Source organism: Phocoena sinus, chromosome 6, assembly GCF_008692025.1.
Source record: "Phocoena sinus isolate mPhoSin1 chromosome 6, mPhoSin1.pri, whole genome shotgun sequence".
In the NCBI taxonomy this organism is placed as follows: Eukaryota; Metazoa; Chordata; class Mammalia; order Artiodactyla; family Phocoenidae; genus Phocoena; species Phocoena sinus.
In genome coordinates this window covers 12,869,786-12,895,605 of record NC_045768.1, presented here as the reverse complement: position 1 = coordinate 12,895,605, position 25,820 = coordinate 12,869,786, and the positions used below count along the sequence as shown (strand labels likewise).

The window sequence follows — 25,820 nt, the reverse complement described above, 5'->3', positions numbered from 1 at the left end:
CCCGCCCTTTTAAATAAAAACAGAGTTTTGCATTTGTCTGATGTTTCCTTGTGACTAGTTTCTAGTTATTCGTTCTTGGCCAAAATACTGCAGAGAGCATGTATTGAGTCCTTCTTAGAGTAATACATCTGGAGGCACATGACACCTGTCTATCCCTCCCTGGTGATGTTAATTTTGATCACCCGATCAGGGTGTGGTCCAATTTCTCCACTGTATAATTACTGGGTTTTCTTTGTTTTTTGGTCTTGCTTGCAACTAATATATGCAGTCTGTGGGGAGACAGTCTGACATCATACAAATATCCTGCTCATTGCCAAAACATCCCCCTAGGTTTAGCAACCCTTAATGATTCTTGAGTGATCCAGTTTTTACTAGGATGGTTGCAAAGGATGGCTTTCCAGTTCTAGCATTTCTTCCACTTCACTGGTTGACTCAGAATTTTACTGTAGCAAAGGTCCTCCATTCTTCCTACGTATTTGCTTATCTGTTATCAGTGTGGGCTCGTAAATGTCTGTTTTTATGGGCTTATAATTCATTACTCTACTTGATTGTTTTGGTGCTCAAACACTCCCAGATTTGGCCACTGGGAGCCCCTCCAAGCCAGTGCCCGTGTCCTGTGACACACCCTCGATGTGGTTTTTGAACATTCCCTTACTTTCTAGCCTCACAAGATGTCCCAGGCTCATCATGTACCTACCCTGCCCCAGCTCTGGGATTAGTCATTTCTCTGAGGAACTCTGGGGAATGGAATTACAGGCCAAGAGCTGAGAGCTGCTAGAATATCCTTCCTTCTTGACCTTTTCAGCAGACACAGCTAGGAAATAAATGTAGAGTGTGTGTGTGTGTATACAAATATACATTCAAACACATATACACGTGCACGTATATATACACATTTTAGAAATCATGAGTTTGCATCTATATCTCCAAATCCATGGAATCTGACGTTTAACAAGTGTTCTGAGTGACGCCTACGATCAGAGGAGGGGGAGGGGGAGCTGGAGCTGCTCCCGGACCCCTGCCCCCAGTGGGAGGGGGTGCGGGCACAGCCTGTATGGGGGAACGGACAAGCATGCCAACCTGGAGGGCAAATTCCCAGGGAGATTCCTTCCTGGACTGTCGTCTCCACTGGCAGTGAGTCTTGCTTTGCTCTCCACGGTCCACCAAGCCTTAGTGTACCAGTCTGCAGAAGTCTCTCCGTAGGTCCTGAATGATGCTGAAGTAACAACTCAAATGACGCTTCTTCAACAAATGGGAGTGTGCTGCTAAGAAAAAGGAGGAACTTTGAAAAGAAAAACTTGGGATTAAAGCATATCATTGCTGAGAGCAAAAAACAGAACACGTGCGCTTAGAAGTCAAAGTCGTGGTCCGTGCTAGAACTTCGGCTTGAAGAATTACCTAAGAGTATTGCAAAAGACAAATAATTGGAAATCTAGAGAAATAAACAATCATACTAGCAGAAGAGCAGGCAAAAGATATGAAATGGCGAGTCACAAAGAAGCGATACAAATGGACAGTAAATAGGGAAGAATATGCCCATTCGAACTAGTAATTCAAGAAAAGCAAATGAGGACAGCAATGAAAATATGTTTTTGGTCTCACAGTGTTTATTTAGGTAATAGAAACAAAAAAGGAAACAACCTAAGTAGAGAAAAATATATAAAATATATTGAGAAAATGTAAGTGCTATGATTCTGCTGTGTCGGGTATCACATCAGATTGTCGAGGTGAATTTGTTTTCTGTTATTAGGCTGTAGGGTCCAAGTTTATTCAACTTTGTACGCTTAGCACCTAACGATGCTCGGCACAAAGTAGGTTCATAAAAGGAAAGGTCATATTTCTTGACCACAGAGCAATAAAAGTAGGAATTAATCACAGAAGTTTATCTGCCGCTTGGAAATTCAAAATGCATGTAGAAGCGTGTGTGCAAATGTATGTGCGTGTGTGTAGGTGTGAGAGCCAGGGACACTAGGTGTGATGGGTGTGGCGTGGGTCCGTGTGGGTAGATATAGCCTACACGTTGGGATGGGATGTGTGTGTTTAAGCGTGGTTCTGTCCAGGTGGTCTGTGTATCGGTGTGCATACGTGTTGGGCTGCGCCCCACGGGCCTGCAAGCCTTGCAGTTGTCCAGCCTCAAGACCAAAGAAAGAGCCTGGAAACAGCCACGGAGACATCAGTGGTTTATTGGAGAGGGGATCTTACACGTCCAAAACAAAGGGTCCTGGAGCAACACTCCATGATGTACAGCAGATGGCAGGCACGACATGGCAGCCATCTCGGCTACTCAGGGAAGGAGGCTGCCATTTACAGGGGAATTGATGTCAGGTTGGCTCATCAGTCACCAGGGAAACCGCGGGCGGGGCCCATCCCTCACCGCCCCTCTGGTTAATGACCATCACCATCACGAGGGCAGTTGTTTCCCTTTAAGAAACTAGCAGGTAGAGCTGTTCTGGCCTAAGGACTAGAACAATTACTAGCTGGGGAAGGGGGTAAAGATGCTCAGGTGATAGCGTGTAGGAGAAGCAGCGCCTGGTCGAGCAGGGGAGGTACAGAGAGTAAGAGAGCCGCCATCTTGAGTGACCTGACCACACACTCCCCCGCTACGTCCCCTGCGCGACCCTTACCACCTGGGTCGCCCCTCTTCCGCAATATCCCTGGGGTCAGGTATGCAGAGGGGCACTGCAACCAGATACCACACGTGCGATACAGACACAGCACCTAACGAGTATCAAGGGTAAGACAGGCACTTATCCGGTCAATTTTTCATGGGAGTCAGAGCAGGACGACAACGGCATCTCGCTGGAGACCCAACGGTCAGACTCCTTTCGCAGTGAGGCAGCCGTTGTTGCCCAGTCCGTAACCGGATGCCTTCCGCCCAGACTGGGGACCTAAGATGCGTAACAGGCGCGATACAGGGGAGATCGCGACCACTGAGCAAAATACGAGCGATGACAGCATGCTGGGCTAGCACCACCCCCGCCTGCGGTGCCATGCCACGGAACGAGCACATGGCAATCGACCGCAGGGCTAATACAACGCTGCTTCTCCAGCAGGCAAAATCTGTCCTGTTCCCCACGGGGCAGGGAACCCAAATCACCGGGGACTTACCTGCCAGCCCCAGGGCCATCTTATAACGTGCCCCCCGGGGGCAGATCGCACGGCAAGGGCAGAAGTGAGTTATTGTCCTGGCCCATAGCTGTCGCCCGCCCTTTGGTGGTCGAGAGCCGTAGTCGGATGGGGACTAGTTGGCTCTGGTTAACATAGCGTCGGCACTTGGGACGACGGCTCCTGGGATGCTCAGTGATAGTTCCGGGCTTGCGTTAGCCTGCTGATCCACAGCTGAGGGCAGGTTCCCATCCCTATATGGTTAACTAGCCCAGCAGCCTTTCAGTTCGGCCGGCGGCACTGGGGCTGGAGGGCGGTTGAAAACGGCAGCGTGTGGCATTCTTAGCGGCCCGTTCCTCAACTTCAGGGTGGGTCCCTTGGTCACCAGTGATATTCACAGGGGTCCCATATGTCACACACAGCTGTTCTAGACCCCCCAGTGGTGGGTTTTTGCATTGCTCAACAACGTGGGTAGGCCTTTTGTAATGGCTTCCACCTGTTACGACACACCGTAGGCTGCACGTAGCTCTGCCCCCTCCCGCAGCTGGGACCAGAAGCACCAGGGTACTCTAGTATTTTGCCATTGCCACAGGCCTCAACCACTCCTTTCCGGGTAACTGGCCACAAGCCTGTCTCTGAGTTAATATCCCTAAAGGCCGTGTCTGTAGCTGTTTAGGGGTGGAGGGTGTGGGTATCTCGTCTTACCCAACCAGAGAACGCCTAAGTATTTGATAGCTATGCCAGGTCTGTACATTTCGCCTGTACCCACCAGCCATCCCCGTGCAGTCAGATGAGCCAGGAGCACGGGGCTGCCACTCTTAAACTGGAGAGCGAGGTTAACAGCATCATCAGTGTAGTGGAAGGTAAGGACATCTCTCGCAGTGGTCAGCTGTCGCAGGGCCCCAAGTGCAGGGGACGGCCCCCTCCGCCCCTCCCCGATCACCACACAGTTTGCGGTTCCCCCCCCGCCCCCGCCGTCCTTACCTTCCAACATCTCGGCGTTCACAGGAGTTTCCTCGGCTTCCTCGGCTTCCTGGCCGACAGCAGTTGGGCTGCACCCCGCAGGCCTGCAAGTCTTGTAGTTGTCCAGCCATGAGACCGAAGAAAGAGCCTGGCAAGAGCCAGAGACATCGATGGTTAATCGGATAAAGTGTCTTGCACGTTCGAACCAGAGGATCCTGGAGCAACACCCCACCGTGGGCAGCAGGCAGGACACGGCAGCCATCTTGACTACTTGAGGGAGAAGGAGGCTGCCGTTTATAGCGCAATTGACGTCAGATTGGCTCATCAGTCACCAGGGAAACCAGCAGCTGGCGCCCGTCCCGCACGCATTTCGGGTTAACGACCATCTAGCCTAAGGACTAGAACAATCTCTAGCTGGGGAAGGGGGTGATGATGCTCGAGTGACAGGGTGTAGGAGAAGCAGGGCCTGCTCGAGCAGGGGATCTACAGAGCAAGAGAGCCGCCATCTTGAGTGTCCTCACCATATGGTGATGTGTCCCAGTTTAGTTTGTACACAGCAGTGGTCAGGGTGCGTGACACGTGCCGAAGGCAGAAGCTCAGGCCCGTGGGGTCCCAGGGGGTAGGGCGGAGGCAGATGCATTGTGCCATGGCCAGGCTGTGGGCGTCAGCGGCTGAGTCCCTGGCTGGCCTGTCCATAGGTCCTGCTGCAGCTGTGGCCAAGGGCCAGGGCACACAGGGGCGGGGGTGGGGGAGCAGGGAGACACAGGATGAGGGCTGGGGGGGGCTGCGGGGGTGGGCAGGAGGACAGCGCAATGCCTCCAGACCATCTCTCTGCAAGCAGCACTCACAGTCAGCCCCCAGCACTGGTCCCTGCCCCCCTACCATCTCCCTTCCAGGTCATCCCCTCTTCCTTTCAAGCTATAGACAGGGAGTGAGTTCAAGGTCCTCCCACTGGGAAACAGTCCTGGCAAGAGGAGGGGGGCAACGTGTTCACTATAGGAAATGCGCAGGACAATTGCGTCCTAATAACTCAGCGCAGATTTCCGAGCAGCAACGGCGTCTCACGGGCTCCGCGGGCCGTGGAATTCAATATGATATGCTTCAGCCTGTCAGCTAATGGGCTGCTGCTGGAGGCCACGTGATCCAACCTTCCCGGGGATGTTAAACGATGCTGAAAAGTGGCCCAGATTTATCTATCGGCGCAGTGTGTGTCCCTGCCTGTGGGCGTGTAGGGAAATGACAAGTTATGAAAACAGGTCTTTGTGAGCAAGGTGGGCGGGGACAGGGTTTTCAGGGCTGCCCCGTGCCGGGGTCGTCGCCAGCTCACCCAGGTGACACACTGCTCCACGACACAGAGCATCAGTTTCCCCACCTGTTAAATCCGTTATTTGATTACTATCCCCTTTCTAACCTGTCATTCATTCCCAGAACATTCCACCTACTATGTACTGAGTTGTGTGCTAGGTGCTGCCAGGCTGCCAGTGGGATGGACAAGGCCCTGCCGATCTGGAGGGAGGGGAGAGGGCATTAAATAACTGCCATGAGAAGCGCCATCAATTCTCACGGCCCTTTATCACCGGGGCCGCCGCCAGCTTCCTGTCGCCGGGATCCCTGCACACCGTCCCACTCCGTGGTCCACCCTCCAATCCTAAGCTCAGTTATCTGTCAAACCACAGCCCCGATCACAGTGTCCTCTGAACACTCTCCAGTGGCAAGGAGGACATCTTCAGGGTGGCCTGCACTGCCTGCAGGGCTGGCCCTCTGCCAGCCTCCCCTGCCCCACGCCGTCCTCGTTCTCTGAGCCGGATCTGTGCGCAGGGCCTCCCTCCGTGCTGCCTCCTCTCTGCTCTTAGTTAACCCCCGTCCATCTCGCAGCATCAGGTGGGCAGGGCCATGTCTGGTTTTGCTCATATCCCCACCTCCCCAGGGTTGGCACGGTGCTGGCAGGAAAGGGAGAGGGGTGAGCCAGCTGAGCAGGCCTTAGCCAGGTCACAGGGTCCCTGGCAGGGCTGGCAGAGGTACAGACCCCCACAGGGCACAGGGCACGGGAATCCAGAGGGGCCACAGGAGCCAGGCAGGGAAGTGCAGCTGTGAGGATCGTTATCTGACTCACGTGTTTAAAGGTCCCCAGGATGCAGGCGAAGGACTGATGGCAGCTGAGCAGTGGAGGGGGCCGGCGCGGCAGGAAGTCCTGCAGGCGCCCCGGGGGGGACGGCGCGGGGCTGGGGAGCCGTGGGTACCTTCCCCACTGGGGGAGGGCTGGAGGGCTGGCCCAGATGGGGGCTGCCAGCGAGGAGCTGCTTTAGAGCCTACATCCCACTGGCCCCTACCGACCAGGAAGGGTCCCTGGGCCCCCGCTCCCCTGTGCGAGCCCCATGGCAACGGTGTTTGTGCCCACTGAGTCCTCTTGCAATGCCCCGCTCTGGGGAATTTAGGGGAGGGAGAATAACCTGCTCCCTGAAGGGCTTTCATTTATAATCTGGGAAGAGCCATAGACCTACTAAATAAAATGGCCTCAGTACAGACTTGCAGGGTCTACTATAATTACCTGGGAAGAGCCAGTCTGCTGGGTTTTTTTTTAATTTGCATTTTTCAAAGTGTTTAATGGAGATTTATACAAAAAAAACAGCCTATCGGGTAAATGCACAACTTTACATTAGGCTGAGAAGGCTGAGGCGATACTGGGTCTTCACCCCTCACTCCTCACCTGCACTGGACTGGCTTCAGCGGTCAGGCCACCTTCACAGACCAGCAGATACAGAGACCAAACTAGTGGTTACCAGTGGGTGGGTGATGGGGAGGGGAGGGGGCGGGGGCAACCCAGGGGGAGGGGATTAAGAGGTACAAACTATGATGTATAAAATAACCTCCAGGGATCTATTGTACAACACAGGGAATATAGCTAACATCTTACAATAACTATAAATGAGTATAACCTTTAAAAATTGCGAATCACTATATCGTACACCTGTAACTTATATATCAGTAATATTGTACATCAACTATACTGCCTCAGTTTAAAAAGTTCTTTTAAAAATAAAAGAAGGCTGCCTTCGCTCATTCCCTCATTTGTTCATTCCACACACATTTCCCGAGCGCCTCCTCTGACCGGGGGTGGGATCCAGGAGTGAATGCACACAGCCCTCCCCTAGAGAGAGAATCACCTTGCAGTGGGTTAAAGGGACACACAAAGGCTGGGGCGGGGGGACCCAAGCCAGCCTGTGAAAGAGGGGTCAGCTTTGCAGGGGAGGAAGCTTACCAGGCCGCAGGGGAGGGGTCGCGTCTGGAGCGGAAGGAAGAGCCTGGACGTAGCCCTGGAGCAATGGAAGAGATGGGGCTTTGAGGAATGGTCGAAAGTGTGCTGAGTCCTGAGCTAAGGTCCCCCGGAGAAAGAGGCAGCCTCTCGGCGGGCTGCGCTGCTGTCCACCTCCAGGGGATGCCCCCAAGGTCCTTCCCTGGGCGTCACTGCCCCCTGCACAGCGCACAACCCTTACGGCTGCATGTGGTGGGCCTTTTGTTGGGGCTGGGAGAAAGCTGGGCCCCAAATGGGCAGGCCCCCCAAACCAAGTGGGGAGTTTGAGCTGGATCCAGGCGGCAGGAAGCCGTTTTGTGTCTTTCGGGAGGAGGGTGACGTGATCAGAGTGGCATTTTTTTTTTTTTTTGTGGTACGGGGGCCTCTCACTGTTGTGGCCTCTCCCGTCGCGGAGGACAGGCTCCGGACGCGCAGGCTCAGCGGCCATGGCTCACGGGCCCAGCCGCTCCGCGGCATGTGGGATCTTCCCGGACCGGGGCACGAACCCGTGTCCCCTGCATCGGCAGGCGGACTCTCAACCACTGCGCCACCAGGGAAGCCCAGAGTGGCATTTCGGAAAGACCACTCTGGCAGCCTGTGGAGAATTTGTTGAGGTAGAGAGGCAGTTGGCTGCCAAAAAATGGCCCGTATAGAACACATATTTTGCCAAAAGATATGACAAAAGCCTAATTCTTTTCACCTGCAAAGGGATGCTGCAAATCAACAAGAAAAAGACCAGTCGAAAAATGGGCAAAGAACAGGAGCAGCCAGTTTGTAGGAAAGGAAATACTCATGACTTTGAAACACAGAAGAAAGCTTCTCAACCTCATTTGTAAGAGAAACAAATTAAATCTGTAATGAGATGCTGCCGTGTTTTTTTCACCCACCGACTAGCAAAGGTTAGCGTTTTGATAACAAGCCTCGCTGGGGAGGATGGGGGATCTGGCCCTCTCACACAATGTTGGTGGGACTGAAAATCGGTGTGGCCTCTTGGGAGGGCAATTTGGCAATATTGACTGCAATTTAAAATGCATATACCCTTTGACTTAGTAATTCGACCTGTAGGATGTACTCATACGTGTGCATAAAGATGCGTGTACAAGAACAATCCCTGCAGCACTTTATGTAGTAACAGAAAACCGGAAACAAACTAAATGCATCGATCGGGGGCATTTAAGTAAACGAAAATATTCTAAGTCATTATAGTGCATCGCATAACGGCATGACAATGGTGCCATTAAAAATCTGAGGCCAGGGCTTCCCTGGTGGTGCAGTGGTTGAGAGTCCGCCTGCCAATGCAGGGGACGTGGGTTCGTGCCCCGGTCTGGGAAAATCCCACGTGCCTCGGAGCGGCTGGGCCCGTGAGCCATGGCCGCTGAGCCCGCGCGTCTGGAGCCTGTGCTCCGCAATGGGAGAGGCCACAACAGTGAGAGGCCCACGTACCGCAAAAAAAAAAAAAAAAAAAAAAAAAAAAAAATCTGAGGTTAGCTGACATGTACATATCACGCAACAACCTCCCAGAAACAGTGTTAAGTGAAAAGTAGAGTGCCGGTTGGCGGATACACACATATGTAAGAATTCATGTATGTGTACAGACTGTCTTTGACAGGAACACACAAAACCCAGAAACTATAGCTGCCTCTGGGGACAGACTGGAGAATTGAAGCACAGGGGTGAAAGGGAGATTACTTGTCACTGTACATCTTTTTGAGCTGTTTTTATTTGTTTTAGTCATTATATATATGCATTAATATCATATGGGCATTTATATATGTATCTCCACTGCATATTTTAAACAAATTATTGCAGCCACTATAGAGAACATTATGGAGGTTCCTTAAGAAACTAAAAACAGAGTTACCATATGATCCAACAATCCTAACTATTGGGCATATATTGGGAGAAAACTCTAATTTGAAAAGTTGCATGCATCCCAATGTTCATAGCAGCACTATTTCCAATAGCCAAGACAAAGGAGCAACGTAAATGCCCATCGACAGATGAATGGATAAAGAAGATGTGGTACATGTATACAATGGAATATTACTCGGCCATAAAAAAGAACGAAATAATGCCATTTGCAGCAACATGGATGGACCTAGAGATTATCATACTAAGTGAAGTAAGCCAGACACAGAAAGACAAATGTCACTTATATGTGGAATCTAAAAAAATGGTACAAATGAACTTATTTTCAAAACAGAAATAGACTCATAGAAAACAAACTTATGGTTACCAAAGGGGAAAAGGTGGGGGGAAGGGATAAATTAGGAGTTTGGGATTAACAGATACACACGACAATCTATAAAATAAACAAGGACCTACTGTAGAGCACAAGGAACTATATTCTATATCTTATAATAACCTGTAATGGAAAAGAATCTGAAAAAGAATAGATATATGTGTGTATATGTATGTGTGTGTGTGTGTGTGTGTGTATAACTGAATCACTTTGCTGTGCACCTGAAACTAACACATTAAAAAAAAGAAGAAGAAAAAAATTACAGCAACCACAAGTAGCCCAGGTGGCTGAGTGTCATTCCCATGCGGAGGCTCATTTTACCATGTCCTCGGGGAATGAATTTCCATGAACGTGAATTTTCCAGATACATTATAAGAATCAAAACTCTTTAAAAGCTTTTTTTTCAATAAAGGAAACCCCTGTAAAACGTATAATATCCTTCCATATTTTATCAAGTAAAGAGTGTGGAATGACTGCGAACGTTTCCTGACTAGGAAGCCAAGGGTGCTTTGCCCCTGCACTCAGGGCCCCCGTCGGCTGTAAGGGGGCTCCTGTCCCTCCCCAGCCCGTCAGGTGCCACTTGACACACAGCGTGTGAGCACAGAGAAAGGGCTGAAACAAGAGTGTCATTTCTGGACTGGGAGCCTGGGTCGGGGTGGACGTTCTGGATGTCGTGACGCTGGTGGCTCCCACAGGGGTGGCTGGAGTCCTGGGATGTTTTGACCTTGCAGTAACGGGGGCAGCTGCTTCCCTCTCCCTGCTGTCCACCGCAGAGTCTCTCTGGTGGCCTGTGGGCTGGCGGAGGGCAGGCTACTGCGGCCTTAGGCAAGGTGAGAAGCTTCTCCAGACCTAAGTTTCCCCAGCTGTGAAAGGGTAGTGATATCACCCAATGGCCAGGGTGACTCTGGGGCCTGGGACAAAGCTGGTCCTCCACACATGGACACCATTTTCACCACCGGCCTCCCTTGCCCACACTGCCTGGCACACTCCTGTCCCAGTTATGGGAACCTGGCCTCCTAGGTTCCCCCCCACCGCCATCACTTTGCTGGCCCAGCCGAGCAATTCCCAAGGCCTCCTGTTCTGTAAACCTGGCTGGGTTGGGGTGCCTTCCAGGAAGCAGAGACCGGCGAGGCCTTTTTTATTACATGCCAGGGCTTTTCAGAGGAGTGTTTGCTGATGTGGTGCTACTCAAGGTCTCCCCAGAGCCTCCCACTTCCACGTGTTCTCAGCTGCCTCTGTTGGTGGGACTCACCCGCCCTTCCAAGAGGGGCCCATCGCGGCAGCACAGAGGAGAACCGTCTGGAGTGAGATCCCGTCTCCACGAGGCCGGGATCCCAAATTGGCTTTGGCATTTCTAAGCCAAGTCACTTCACCTCAGTTTTGAACCTCAGTTTCCTCATCTGTAAAATGGGGAGATAGTAAGAGTATCCATTTCCCCAGCATGCTTCTCAGACTAAATGAACTAACACATGCAATGTGCCTGGCACGGTCTGGCCGTTGTATGTGCTCAGGGAATGTGAATGAGGAATGTGGTTACATTCAGATCACCCTGTGCTGTGACACGGCTTCCACCAGCTACCGGAGGAGCCCTGATGCCATTCGATTCCCCGCACTGAGGCTGCTTTGTGCAGGGCCGACCTCCTCAGCAGACCTATAGCTACAGCTGGCGTGGCCAGACCACCTGTCTCTAGGCCTGAAGACGCCAGCGCCTTGGGCTGTGTGCTCTGCTCCAGCCTGGGAAGGGCACACACTCTGTCTGGGCTCCTCATCTATTCTCCACTCCTGGCCCCGATCCTCAAGGGGAAACTTCAGTGACCTGCTTTGGACTGGGCTTTCCAGGGGATGGGAAGGCTCCCCAAGGAGCTTGGAGCTGGGCTGCAGCCAAGCCACAGAGCCTAGGACTGGAGTTCTTAGTGGGAAGATACAAGATATTCCCAGAATCCCCTGACTCTGGAGTCTTAGGAAACCCATGTGGCCCCCATCACATCGTGCGTCTCAAGTGGAGAGTATGTGGTGGGGCTGAGATGCTCTGTGCAGCTGTAAGATACACACAGTCACTTTCTTGGAGCAGCAATTTTATTTGAAGATCGAAGCATTTTCATAGTAAAACAAATATGAATTGAAGCAAAAAGGTAACATGTGTCTACCAAGTCCCATTTCATTGTTTCGACTTGGATGTACAGGAAGAACACATTTCCCAGTATCCCCTGCACTCAGGTTGGGGCCAGGTGACCAGATTCTGGCCAAGGGCATGTGGGTGGAGGTGAAGTCACCTCTCCCTGAACAACCCACTCCTGCAGTCCTCCAGTCTTCTCTTCCTTTTGGAGGCAACTGGGAAGCCGTCCTTGAGGAGAAAGAGGCCAGGCAGGAAGCAGCCAGGACCCTGCATGGAGGAGTGTCATCCTGGAGAGCCCCCTGACCCTGTCAGATTTGCACAGGCAAGAAGTAAACCACAGGGGTGTTCAGCTGTTGTGATTTGGGGGTTTAGCTCAGCATCAAATAAGTCAGCATCCTGACTAAAATATGGATATAATATGGAGCCCAAAGCAATATTTACAGGACTTTAAAGCTAAGACATGAGCCTTCAAGTAAGCGGCTGCTTGCAGCTGGCGTCTGGGCCATGCCCACAGACTTCTGACCTGCCAGTCTGGACTGTATTTTTCTCCAGCACCGTCAGTGATAGACCCAGTGACCCACTGATGCCACGGCCGCTGGCCCTGGAAATGGCTCGAAGCACAGCTATGTAAGCGCCTGGGGAGGAGCTATTGAGGTTGAGTGTCTGAGCAGATCACATGGCTCCTGCCTGATGACTGAGGCCAAGTGAGAAATGAGCCCAGCACCGGCCTCCGAGGTCCCCACAACCATTCTATGGGGGGTGAAAGAGGATGGTCCAGCTCCTGCCTCGGGCCCTGGGGTGAACCCGCCCTGACTGGTCACTGTTGCCAGCACGATGCACGTCTTCCAGGAGCCATGGCTGGGCTCAGGCGGCGGGGGGAGGAGGCTGCTCTGGTCATGACTTCAAACAAGTTACTTTTCCCAGGCCCCCAGTTTTGCCACAGGTAGAAAATCGGAAGTGATGATGGCATTTGAAGCTATTTCCTTACATGCAACCACAATGTATAAAACAGAACAACCACCAAAACAACAGAAAAGGAAGAAAGAAACAAACAAAAACGGAACAGCCGAGCTGCTCTTGGGCACCATGGAATCTAGTTGAAAACCCTGAACTACAGGCTGGCCCTGGCTTCTGCTCTTCAGATTCCTTCGCTGAGGAGGCCTGAGCTCACATCCCTAACTTGCTGGGCATGTGGGCGGGACCCTTGCCCTCTCTGGGCTTCCAGTGTCCCATGTGTGAGATTGACAGGTTGGAAATGCTATGGCCGTGGATACAATGTGATAACAAAGCGCATTACTTAGAGATAAAGCTGGAGCTGCTTGGGTTAAAAACAGAGTGCGGTCTGGGCCCTGAGGGGCACCACCAGATGCCTAGGGCTTCTGTGGGAGGCAGCTGCATGGAAAGACCCCTGGAAGGTATGCCTGGCCTGGTTGCCATGGGCCGAGGCAGTGCTAACCTCCCAGGCTGCTGGAGCAGCCTCCCCACCTGGTGGGGGGGCCGTGGGTGACAAACCTGGGTTTCTTCAGCAGGGAGCAGGGTGGCAGCTCCTACTGCACGGCCGAGCCGTGACCTGCGAGCACAGGAGTCTAAGACCAAGGGGCTGGCACAGAGTTGGAGCACAGAGAATGTGTAGGATCTGAATGTTTCACAAAATGGAGAATCCGAGGGGTCCAAAGAACAAAGGCGTTCCCAGGGGTGACAGAGCCTGCCTGAGTGGCCCCCCACTGTGGAGGGGCTGTGGGAAATGACGCCTCTCTGATGCCATTGGGTGGTGGTTTCCAAGGGGCAGGGATCCCATTTATTTATAGCTCAAGGCCATCTGCCTTTCTCTTTCCACCGGGTGGTCCACAGGCTGAGAAATGTTCAGAGCAGACACAGGCTACCCCCAAAGGGTCAAGGGCAGGGCTGGCGCCAGGACAGGGCCACCAGGTGTGTCAGCAGCACCAGGTGGGCTCTTTGGAGCAGCTTGAACCACTAAGTTCTCCAGGGAGCTGCCCTGCCCTTAGCCTCCCCATGGGGGCCGAGCTTGCAACACACTCCTACCCAGCCTGGCGCCGTGGGCAGTGGCTGCCGCCCACACAAAGCTGGAAGGAGCCACTTTCTCCTCGAGGGCAGGCGAGCCGCCAGAATCTCTACGAGGTGGCCAGGCTCTAGGGGCACGTCACTCCCTCCCTCAGGGAGACTGTCCCCAGTGGATCAAGGGTTGGGGGCTTTTCCAAACTCCTTCCTCCATCTCCCCCAGGATCTCACAGGTTCCCTGAGGCAATATTTAGCTCCCCAGCCAAACATTAACCATTAGAGGAGAAAAAAATTGGAAGGATCCCCTTTCTCCCCAGCTGACCCCAAATGAACAAGCCCTGTCCACCCTGCTGGATTTGCTGTCACTAATTATCACACAGAAGAAATCGTCGGTGCTTTGCAGTACTTTGCAGCCATTTCTACGTGGGGCCTGCATGCAGAGACACTCAGCTCTGTTTTATTATTGCACTTTACGAAGTTACCAAGACAACTGAGGCCAAGTAACAGAACCTCGACTTTATGCGCCATGAAAATTTTTTTTTTTTTTTTTTTTTTTTTTAAATTTATTTATTTATTTTTGGCTGTGTTGGGTCTTCGTTTCTGTGCGAGGGCTTTCTCTAGTTGCGGCGAGTGGGGGCCACTCTTCATCGCGGTGCGCGGGCCTCTCACTACCTCGGCCTCTCTTGTTGCAGAGCACAGGCTCCAGACGCGCAGGCTCAGTAGTTGTGGCTCACGGGCCCAGTTGCTCCGCGGCATGTGGGATCTTCCCAGACCAGGGCTCCAACCCGTGTCCCCTGCATTGGAAGGCAGACTCTCAACCACTGCGCCACCAGGGAAGCCCCCATGAAAATTTAATAAAGAATTTATAAAGGCTTTTAAGAGGCAGAAGCTGTAGTCCAGCAGCAGCAGGGAGGAGGGACAAGCACGTGGGGCCGCCCACCAGACCTGGAGGAGCCTGGCCTGTCAGGGCCATCCACGTGGGCAGGAGTGATCTGTGGCATCTGTCTAGTTCAAGCATATCGAGACCGGTCCTTTCCTCAAAGGACATTTATTAAGACGCTTCCTGGTGCCAGGCTCTTTACATTGGTTACGACCCATCTCCGCTGTGCAGGAGAGGAAGAGGGAAGGGGGTGGAATCACCGGTCCATGGCCATGGTCACATAGCTGGACAGCGACAGGCCCGGACAAAGACATCGCTCTTCCCACAGCGCTCAGGGCCTCTGCTGGGATTCTCATTTTCCCCATTCTGATGCAAGAAGTTCTGAAGGGAGATGCTCCTGCTGCCTCTTTTCGTCCCCCAGCTCCTGGCCTTGCTTCTGCAGCCTGGGGGGGGGGGGGGCTGGAGGGACATGGTGAGGGGTGGGCAATGTCCCTGTGGCCCCAAGCTACCGCCTTAGCAAATGCCTTCGTGTCGGAGGAAATGTTCTATTTGTGAGCCTCCTGGTGAGCATGTTACGATACCCCAGGGCTGCAAAGACCCTCTTTCCTCTGCTCTCTAAATAAGGCTCAGAAGCAATCTTGCCATTTTATGCCAAAGCTCAATGGTGCTCAGTGTGTGTGTGTGTGTGTGTGTGTGTGTGTGTGTGTGTGTGTGTGTGTGTGTGTATATAAGCAGTATGCTGTGTGGTTTTCCTAGTTATAGAAAAATCAGGACTTCTGGTTACTAGAGATGGAGGTAATTGAATATGTTGCCTGTTCTGCAAAGCTTCTTTGCCCCTGGAACAGAAAAAAAAAAAAAAAATTCGAACGTATTTCATGAGGGAGAAATTCATATACCGTATGGGAAAATTTCTCCCATATCTGTCAAACTCAGTAGGACATTGGCAAAAATACCAGTCAGGGTGAGTTTGCCTCGCTTGGAGAGAAGGACAGCTCTCAGCCACTGAGCGAGATCTCATCATTTCTGAGTTTTGAGGGAAGGGGCTCAGATGCCAGCCAGTTAAGCCAGTTCTCAAGGCTGGGACCGAAGAGTTTAGGGCATTCATCCAGAAATGAAAAAAAAATTAAGCTATTTTGGAGTAATATTCTGCCAATCACAAGGAAAATTCCAGGTGTCAGAGGAGCAGCGGGAAGCATTTTTCACCCTGTGAATGTCTTCAACTACGTGAGGATGAAGTGGGGAGGAGAGGGAGGGGAGCTGACTGTTCTGACTTCATTTGTCCTGATGGATTAGAACATTCCAGGAGGAACCCTTTCCCTTCATCCCTTTACACTTTGCAGGAAACCAGAAGCCAGTCTGAAGATAACTCGGCATCCCGGCAGCATTTGGGTTTACAAAATGCTTTCACGTGTATTATGCTTTCCATCTCTTGTCTTCTGTTCCCAGAGACAAAGTGAGAGAGGAGCTGTCACCCCCGGCACAGCTCAGGAACCCGGAGCCCATAGAGCTCAGTGCAAAAGAGCAGGTGGGACTGCCCCAAGCTAAGCCCCAGAACCCCAGGACCACCTGAGCCAGCACCCAGCCTCTCTCAGATGTGGGTTTCTGCGTCTGTGAAATGGGGCCAAAACCCTCTCCTTGCTGGGCTGTACGAGCATTGAGGTGCCGTTACAAGAGCAGTTATCGGGCCGAGAAAAGAGCAAGGCATTGGGGGCTGGGCTCTGCCTTCCACCAGCTGGGAGGCCTTGGGGAAGTCACCTGACCTCCTGGGCATCAGTGCCCCCAGCTATGAAAAGAGGGTGATGAGAATCCTCATCCTTTGTGGGGTCATTGGGAGGATGGAGATAAAAGTACTTTGCAAACTGTGAAGCATCAAACAGATGGTACACTCGCGTGGGAAGGGGAGTTGATTCTAGAAAGGGATGGAACACCATTCCAATGTCTAGGCCCATCCCCAACCTGGTCCTACTCACCCTGACGGACTACATTCACATCAGGATTACTGCTCTGAACTAACCAACCCCCCACAGATGCTGCGGGGCTGGAGAGACAGGCTGGACGCCCGATGGAGGAGCCGTGGCGGGCATGATCCAGCCCGGTGGCCCTTATTCTCCCAGACGGGGTTGCCCATGGGGGACGCAGCCCAGAGCAGAGCCCGGGCATGAAGGAACACGGAGAGACTGCCCAGGGTCAGAGGAGCCACTGTCTGCTGGGGTCCCGGGACACGGACACGTTCACAAACTAAACCTCCAGGGCATCCCAGGGGGCTGGGGAGAAGCAGTGTTGCAGCTCAGGCTTCTCGCCCGGGCCCCCTGAACAGTCCCAGCACCTGCAGGGCCCTGGCTCGGTGGGTGCCCGAGGGGCCAGCGTGAATCCAGCACCTGCCTGACCGTGAGAGAACTCACTGCTTGGTGGGAACGAACGCCACGACACCACAGCACGAGTGTGATAACAAAGGACTTTCCAGGTTCTCACAAGTAGGAGGAGGGGGAGGCTCACTGTTGGGGGGATGGCAGTGGGGACACTTGAGCTGGGCCTTGAAGGATAAGTGAGTTTTCACTGGACAGAGGGAGGGTCCAGCAGAGGGGACAGCAAAGGTGGGACAGCACCGAGCAGATCCGGGCCCCGTGGCCCCTCCCAAGGGGGTGGGAACCGGCACATTCTCTCCCGAGTGGTAGCAACGGACACAAAGGGCCTGTTGGGAGCACAGAGGCTGCTCCTGAGGGCTGGGGGCTAAGCGTGGATTTCGGGTGGAAAGGCAGGAGGAGACTGGATCACGAGGGGACCTGAATGCCGGGTCAGGGGGCTTGGGCTTTAACTGGGAAGAGAGAGGGTTGACTGGACTGGGGGATTGTGCAGTCACCTCTGTGCTTCTCAGAGTCCTCCCTGGGCTGAAAGGGACAGAAGATGGTTGAGGGGTTTAAGAGGCAGAAGACTGATGCAGTGTAGCCAAGAGATGATGGGGTCTGAGCTGGGAGAGTGGATGGAGGACAGACAGGAGGGACCCAGGAGTTTGGGGACAGAGGCGCCTGTCTCCAGGGGGCCCTGCCTCCGCACACGGGGAGGGGCCTGTTGGGACCAGCAGTGCCAACAGACTCACCGAATCCAAATCGCCTTTACAAGCCCCTTTCTGACCAGGCTGTGGGGACAGAGCTCCTGACCGTAACAGCAGAGAAGCCAAGCACATCCCCTGGGAGGCAGGAAGGAGGGGAGCAGGTAAGGCCAGCACTGAAGGGGGAAGGATCCTTTCCAGGTACACCAGAAGGGGCACGGCAGGCACGGCGGGAAAGGATGGAGGCGGGCGGTGGCCCAGGGCTGCACGCAGCCCAAGCTGGGACAGACCGAGCCTGATCTCATCCGTTCATTGAAGCCACTCTGGGTGCCGGCCCTGCGGCGGCTCAGCCAGTGAACAGTGACAGCGGCGGTGTGGCTGGACTGTGTGGGAACACCAAAAGGAGGGGCAGGAGGGGCAGGAGAGGGTGGGGGAGACGAGGCCAGGATGGAGCCCGAGGGCCCTTCTCAGGGCTGGGCTGACCCCATGGGCAGAGCTCAGGGACCCAGATCCCCACGGAGCACCTCTCTCCCAGGAGGAAGGAAACACCTGCTTTTGCAATCACTTCAATTACACCCTACAAAACGAGCAGCAATTACCAAAGGGGATAAACACAGTGGGACTTCCTATTAGGCACGAGGCGGTGGGGGAAGTCTCTCACTCACTCTAATAATGGAGCAGCCTCTTGATTCTTCCTGTTCAAAGAAATTGAGCCAACAGGGCCCGCTCTGTCACTGACTGGCCTCCTATAAAACGGCAGCCTCGCTTCCCCAGTGCTCACCGAGGGCCGTGGGGCTCCTCAGGCCCTGTCTGCCCTGGAGGGACTCCTTCTAGACAGTGACCCTGGGGGGCCACCCAGCAACCTCCCTCCAGATGACACACAAGGGGTGGGGAGAGAACGGTCCTCATCCTGGGAGCTGATGTTCACATATCACCTCAAACAATGTGGCCGGAATTCAGCCTGTCGATACATTTTTTTTTTTTCTAAGAAATTCAGTGTGCTTGGTTGGTTTGGATGATTGCACCCCATTTTGGCAAGTGAACGCTTTCTGGAAATCAACTTCAAGAAATGGTATAGGGCTTCCCTGGTGGCGCACTGGTTGAGAGTCCGCCTGCCGATGCAGGGGACGCGGGTTCGTGCCCCGGTCCGGGAAGATCCCACATGCCGCGGAGCGGCTGGGCCCGTGAGCCATAGCCGCTGAGCCTGTGCTCCGCAACGGGAGAGGCCACAACAGTGAGAGGCTCGCGTACCACACACACAAAAATAAATAAATAAAAGAAAAGCAGGAGAAGGAAGATGTCTGTGCTGGTCTAGGACACACCTCTGCCACCAATGACTTTCTCCCTGGCCCTACATTTGTGGGCATTTTCTGAGCCCTACTGTGTGCCAGGCACCGTGCTAATCAATGCCTTCAAAGACCCTTCATCCTCCTCAGAGCCTGATGGTCAGCTAAATCCAGGGCCCCCAGGGTCCTATAACGAGGACCCTCTGGAAAGGGCCACATTAACCCGAAATCCAACAACACTCTGGATAGCTTGGCTGTACGAGGGCAGTCTCTTGTCTGCCTGTGGTCAGCAGGCCCTGGACCCTGACTTGCCTGGAGCCATTTTCCAAAATGCTACCTTTAGCTGCCTCTGAGGCTTCCCCTCTGAGCGGGGGCTGCCTGGGGACACGGATGCAGACAGGGAAAGGGTCTCGTGGATGGGAGGGCACGGCTCCCCTTTGCCCGGCTTCTGACATCAAGCTCCCGCTCGCTCTGGTCCTTACGCAGGTCTTACTTTCCTTCCCTCTGAAGCCCTCTCCTCCCCTCCAGGGCACCCTGCACACTCTGGGCACACTTGATGATCACCCCACCCATGGAGAGCTTCAATCAGAGGCCACGTGACCGGGGGGACGCCTGCTTTGGAGTCAAGGTCAAACAAAATGATCTCAGAGGCTCCCGCCAGCTCTGAGACTTCAGCAGCCTTCCTCAGTTACCTCTCAGTTAATCATATCTTGATGAATAACACATGGGACACGGCAGCAACAGGCACGCTCATGAAATCAACGAGGTCGGTCTGTTAACCACACCCACTAGCCCATGATTGCGGTGGGTGAGTCCCGCAGGCCTGCTGGGTATTTCCACTTCATTTTCACAGAACGGGTGGTAGGAAGTCCACATGATGTCCCTGGGCTCTAACCATATTCTCTTCGGGGCCTCAGCAGACCCCAGTCTCGGCTGCCTCAAGTTCTTTCTTCTCCGCAGCTCTCCGTCTTGGGGTTGTTGGTGCCCCCTTCCCCAAACACAGCAGTTTTATCCCCGGCGGTGGCTTCCCATGAGCCCAGAATAGAAGAGGCCATCTGTCACGTTTTGGAGATCATATGTCCGCTGATGGCTCGCAAGCAGATGGGCCACCAAGAGGTGCTGGGAGGAGGGCGGTTGAGAATCAGGCAGCCTCTGGAAGTGCAGAACATGGAGACGATTGGGGGAATCTCAGGTGGGAATTCTCAGCAACCTGCCATCTCTCCCCCGGCAGGAAGCCTGGGGGTCTCTTGGGCTCGGAAGGGCTCAATCTTCTTCTGGGAGGACAGAGTGGCCCTCAGGACAGAGCGTGTCTGGAATGGGAGAGCTTGAGGGCACTGTTTGTGCAGGGCGGGGGGATGGCCCTCAGCCAGCTGGGCTGCGGGGGTGGCCTCCTGCAGGGTGCCACTGTGAGGGGGCCGGCCCCCCGATGTGGCGCTCCGGCCACACACCAGGCGCTTCTCGTCCAGCAGGGACAGGTGGTATTCACACAGGTCAATCAGCGAGGCTACCTGCTCGTGGAGGGGCAGCATCTTGAACTTCCTCTGGGCCAGGTAAAAGAAAGCCTCCACGAAGGCCTGCAGGCACATCCCTGTGGGTGAGAGACTGGGGTTAGTGGTGTGTGTGTGTGTGTGTGTGTGTGTGTGTGTGTGTGCGCGCGCGTGTGCGTGCGCGTGCAGAGGTGACTGGGGTTGGTGTGTGTGTGGTGTGTGTGAGCGTGTGTGTGCGCGCGCAGAGGTGGCTTGGCACACTGCCCTGGGAAGACCCCACTCCAACCACCAGGCTCTCTCCCCACCGCTGTCTCATTCTGGAAACGAAACGGGGCCGACTCAGAGTGCCCGCCATGCGAAAGTCTAGCTGGGTGTTTGCAGCCACTTGCGGATTCAACCCTTAAGCAACCCTGTGAAGAAGGTTCGATGAACCCTGTTTTACAGATGGGGAAATTGAGTCTCAGAGAAGTGGAGAGACCTGGGCAAAGCCCAGTGGGTACACAGCGGTGGGGCTGGGATTTAAACCTAGCCCAAAGCCTTATCCCTCTGCACCACCATCAGATGTTCCCATTAAAACCCATCGCACTACTTTAATAATAAGGGAAAGGGGTATGAAGATGAGCCCAGTCTGATAGCCATGTTCTATATCCTCACAGGGGTGTCAGTTACATGGGTATGTGCATTTGTCAAAATCCACAAATTGTATTACCTTAAGATTGGTGCATTTTGCTACATGTAAATTTTACCTCAAAAAGTAAAATATACCTGACCCCTTCTCTACCCAAAACTGTATTCCGGAAGGTATTAATAAGAGTCCCCATTATGCCCCGGGAATGTTCTTCTCCTACTTTGCCTCATAAACTCCTACTCATCCTTGGGATCTCAGCTGAAAATCACTTACTCAGCTAAACTTCCCCTGAGCCCCAGATTACATCCAGCTCCTGGTACAGGCTTCTGGCACTTTTCTTTGTCGCACCTTTGGTGGCCAGTTCAGGGCTTATTTGTGTGGTTCTTTAGCAATCGCTATCTTCCGTCTGGACTGCGGGCTCCAGCTCACCTCAGTCCCCCTGGTGCCAGGTCCCCAGCAGGCGCTCAGTATAGAGGGACAGACTACACGAGTGAATTAATGAATGGATGAGTCGGTGCTAGGTGCTTCACAGACATGCCTTTTCGAGGTCATTATTATGATGCCTCATTTTACAGATGAGGAAACTAACAATCAGAGATGTCGAGTAACTTCCCTAAGGTCACAGAGCCAGAGAATTGTGGCCTGGAAATTCAAACTCTAACTCCCAATTCTTTTAACTATGTTGTGCTACATGAAAGGTTCTGAGTCTTCCCAATGTCGTAGTTAAAATGAACCCTGTGATCCACATTCATGGGATTCCATGGCCTTCTTGGGGAAGGTGGCTCTAAGGCATACCAAATGCCACACAGTATTCTGGATGAGGCCAGTCCCCATTCCACTAATCCACACCTTCCCAGTGGCCTTGTTTCCCGGCTCAGACGTGCTAGCTGCCTGCTCTGTCACTGCAGGCAGAAGCCTGGCCTGGAGTTTGGAAATACTGGATATGGACCTTGGGATCTGAGAGATCTTTTTGCGTCAGAAACTTGAGCTGAGCAAAGTTGTTTTTTCTTAATCTTCTTCTAAGTCCATCAAAGCTTTTTTGCTTGGCTTCTCTTGACTCCAGACGTTCTGCACGTCCCCTGCTTGGTCTTGACAGGTGTTGATAAAGAGGACAGTAACCCTTTTAATGTAAACAGAGGCCTGGTGTGGACAGAGACACAGGGGAATGGAGGCCTCAGTCTACAATCAGGAGACAGACGTTTCCTAATCACCGACTCTGGGCCAGGGCTCTCCTAGGCTGTGCGTCCATGTGTGTGTGTGTGTGTGTGTGTGTGTGTGTGTGTTACAGTCGGTGGGAGGATCTGGTACACACAGGGTGAAGAGGCCAGGATCTAAAGCCCAAGAAACCCAGTGCAGTCCCAGCCCCCAGCTTCCCAACCGCGTGATCTCAAGAGCACCGCTACTCCGACCGACGGGTGCCGAGTCCAGGAACTGCGTGTCCCTGGTCCCTGACAAGCTAAGGAGCTCCGGGCTAGAATGTAAATCACCCTCCTCATCAATCACATTGCTTAGTTCAGCTGGCAGTACTCTGTAGCAAGTCTTTCTCTTTGTAAAGGAAGCCACATGCATTTACATTCTGGCTCGAGTCTCTTATCCAGGACTGTGAAGAACAGTTCGTGACTGCAAGCGTCAGTAGCTCTGTGGTCTACACCCCCTTCCCCAGCTTTAATGTCACCACGATCTTGTCAAAATGCAGATTTTGGGGTGGGGCCCGAGACCCTGCATTTCTGACAAGCTTCCCAGTGGTACCCAGGCTGCTGGTCTACACTCTGAACAGTGAGAATTGAGCACCCTTTCTCAACAAACACTCGTTTCCTTCCCTTCATTGGAGGCAGGCTGTGATTAGAGCTATAACGCACCGAAAAAATACAATGAAGACCTTTTCTGGAGGAAAAAACATGGCTAAATCACCTGGAAGAAGACATTCTAAAATGAGAAATGGGATTTAACGTGTTTTTTCTTTTTGCTTGTCTACATTTTCTGATTTTCTATAGTAAACGTGTGCAATTAAAAAATATGCAATGGGAAATTCTAGAGAGTAGGAAGAGGTGATGCAGGGCAGCTGCTTTTAATTATGAACCCTTTGCTACTGTTTGAATTTGAAGTCATGACTTTGAAAAAATACAATGCAAACTTTCCGCATATGTGTTCTACTTTGATAAAAGTTACATATATGTATATTATATAAATGTATGTTATATATATACGTATATATGTATATTATATATATGTATGTTATATATACGTATATATGTATATTATATATATGTACGTTATATATATACGTATATATGTATATTATATATGTATGTTATATATATACGTATATATGTATATTATATATGTATGTTATATATATACGTATATATGTATATTATATATGTGTTATATATATACGTATATATGTATATTATATATGTATGTTATATATATACGTATATATGTATATTATATATGTATGTTACATATATACACGTATATAATATATGTTACATATATATGTATATTATATATGTTATATATACGTATATATATGTATATTATATATATGTACGTTATATATATACGTATATATGTATATTATATATGTTACATATATACGTATATATATGTATATTATATATGTATGTTATATATTTGTATATTATATATATGTATGTTATATATATGTGTGTATATATATATGTATATATATATATATATATATATGTGTGGGGATGAAGGGGAATGGACATTACTGACTTGTGCGTGGGTCACGTACGCTGCGCCTGGTGCTCTGAGCCTCACTACAACTCCCATTGTGCAGATGAGAAAGCTGAGGCCCAGAGAGATGAAATAACTTGCCCTCAGGTCACACACTGGTGAGTGGCAGGGCTGGGGTTTGAACCCAGGCCTCAGGCACCGCTGATTCTGTTGAGAGTCCCCTGGAGGGCTTTCTGGAATACAGACTGTGGCCTCACCCCCAGAGTTCCTAGTTCTGAAGGTCTGAGGTGCGGCCTGAAAACCTGCACTTCGAACACGTCCCCAGGTGGTAACGAGGCTGCTGGTCAGGACCCCACTTGGAGAACCCGTCCCAGCCCCGCCTCCTCCCACTGCTGAGTTCAGTCTGTTCTTTCTCCACTGCCAAAGACCACCTGCAAAAAGGGGCCTGCTTGCAAAAGGGCCTGCCCCCGAACTGCGAGAAGCTTGACTTTGGGATAAAAATGCCTTTTAAGACGCTCTGATTGAAAGCAGACTCAATCAGTTATTTTTAAAAGACTAATGATGGAGCTGGAAAAGCATGAACTTGTTCCAACTTTGCATTACGTCCTCTCTTGGTTTCTGAGGAACCGCACATCCCTGGTTTCTTCCAGCGTCATCACTTAACCACTGAGGGGGGCAGAGCTCCGTTGACCTCTGCGAGGCCCTGCCCTTCTCTGTCTGTACTGATGGAGTCTAGACCTGAAAGGTTCTAGCGGGCCAGGCCACAAGGGCCCTGCAGACCAAGGTGGGACTTTGAATCTCCTGCTGAGGAAGACAGGTGGCCACTGGGAAGTTTCGAAGTGACACGGTCAGGGTGGCTGCCGCATTGACGGTGGCAGGGGCACATGAGAAAGAAAGCGGGGAGACCCATTAGGGGGCTAACTGTGCTGGTCCAGGCGAGGGCTGACAGTGGCTCGGATCAGACGGCAGTGGTGGAGGTGGTGAGGGATGATGAGGTTCTGAATAGAGTCTGGGGGTCATGCCTGTGGCTCTGTGGGCTGCCGATGGGGTGGATGTGGGTGTGAGGGTGAGTCAGGAGCCCTCATGAAAAAGGGACTCTAACAGCAGGCTGAGGGACTGGCCTTCCTCTCAAGGCCCGTGGTTTTCAAACATTTTACGCATAAAATTGCCTGGGGACCTTGCCAGAAATGCAGGTTCCTGTTCCCGTCCCCTGGGGATTGTCTGTTGGTGATGAGGCCCTAGCTACTGCGCTTGTAACTGCAGCTCTGGGGATTCGACCCACGAGGGTGATCAGGAAGCTTGGGAATGAACACTCCCTCTTGGCCATCTCTCGAAGGGCTCTTGAGGAGACGGTGCAGTAAAGAAGTTAAGAGCATGGCCTTTGAGAAACATAGCACTGGGCAATCAAGAACCTTTGGGGGGGCTTCCCTGGTGGCGCAGTGGTTGAGAGTCCGCCTGCCGATGCAGGGGACACGGGTTCATGCCCCGGTCCGGGAAGATCCTACATGCCGCGGAGCGGCTAGGCCCGTGAGCCATGGCCGCTGAGCCTGCGCGTCTGGAGCCTGTGCTCCGCGACGGGAGAGGCCACAACAGTGAGAGGCCCGCGTACCGCAAAAAAAAAAAAAGAACCTTTGGGGACGCACAGAACAAGCTTTCTCCTCTGCAATCCCACTGTCCACCTCTCTCCCCCATCTTCATCTGCTTGGGCTGCCAAGTACCATAACAAAACACCACAGCCGGGGTGGCTCAAACGACAGCTCTCACAGCTCTGGAGGCGGGAAGTCCAAGATCAGGGTGCCAGAGTGGTTCAGTTCTGGTGAGGGCTCTCTCTTCCTGGCTTGCAGACAGCTGCCTTCTTGCTGTGCCTTCATATGGCAGAGAGAGAGAGCCAGCTCTCTGGATCCAGCCAGTCCTATTGGATCAGGGCCCCACCCTTACGGCCTCATTTAACCTTAATCACTTCCTCAGAGGCCCCATCTCCAAATACAGTCAAACTGAGGGTTAGGGTTCCAACATATGTATTGGGGTTTAGTCCATAGCACCCTGGTCC

At 52.4% G+C, this 25,820-nt stretch overlaps 1 protein-coding gene across 9 annotated transcripts in view; it reads right to left on the bottom strand.

The window, feature by feature from the left end:
• Positions 1–30: 30 nt before the first annotated feature.
• Positions 31–25,820, bottom strand: part of TTLL11 (tubulin tyrosine ligase like 11) — a 264,739-nt gene continuing 238,949 nt past the window's right edge. For 2 of the 9 annotated variants that reach the window (XM_032636284.1, XM_032636278.1), the window contains 2 exons: positions 4,090–4,216; positions 31–1,265 (listed from right to left, as the gene is read on the bottom strand). In XM_032636284.1, coding sequence (XP_032492175.1) covers positions 905–1,265; positions 4,090–4,216 — 488 coding nt within the window. In that variant the 3' untranslated portion in view covers positions 31–904. Of the gene's footprint in view, positions 1,266–4,089; positions 4,217–4,712; positions 4,779–7,327; positions 7,383–11,666; positions 14,532–14,615; positions 20,541–25,820 lie in introns of those variants that run through there. The other 7 variants (XM_032636281.1, XM_032636282.1, XR_004350519.1 and 4 more) reach the window with 7 other exon arrangements.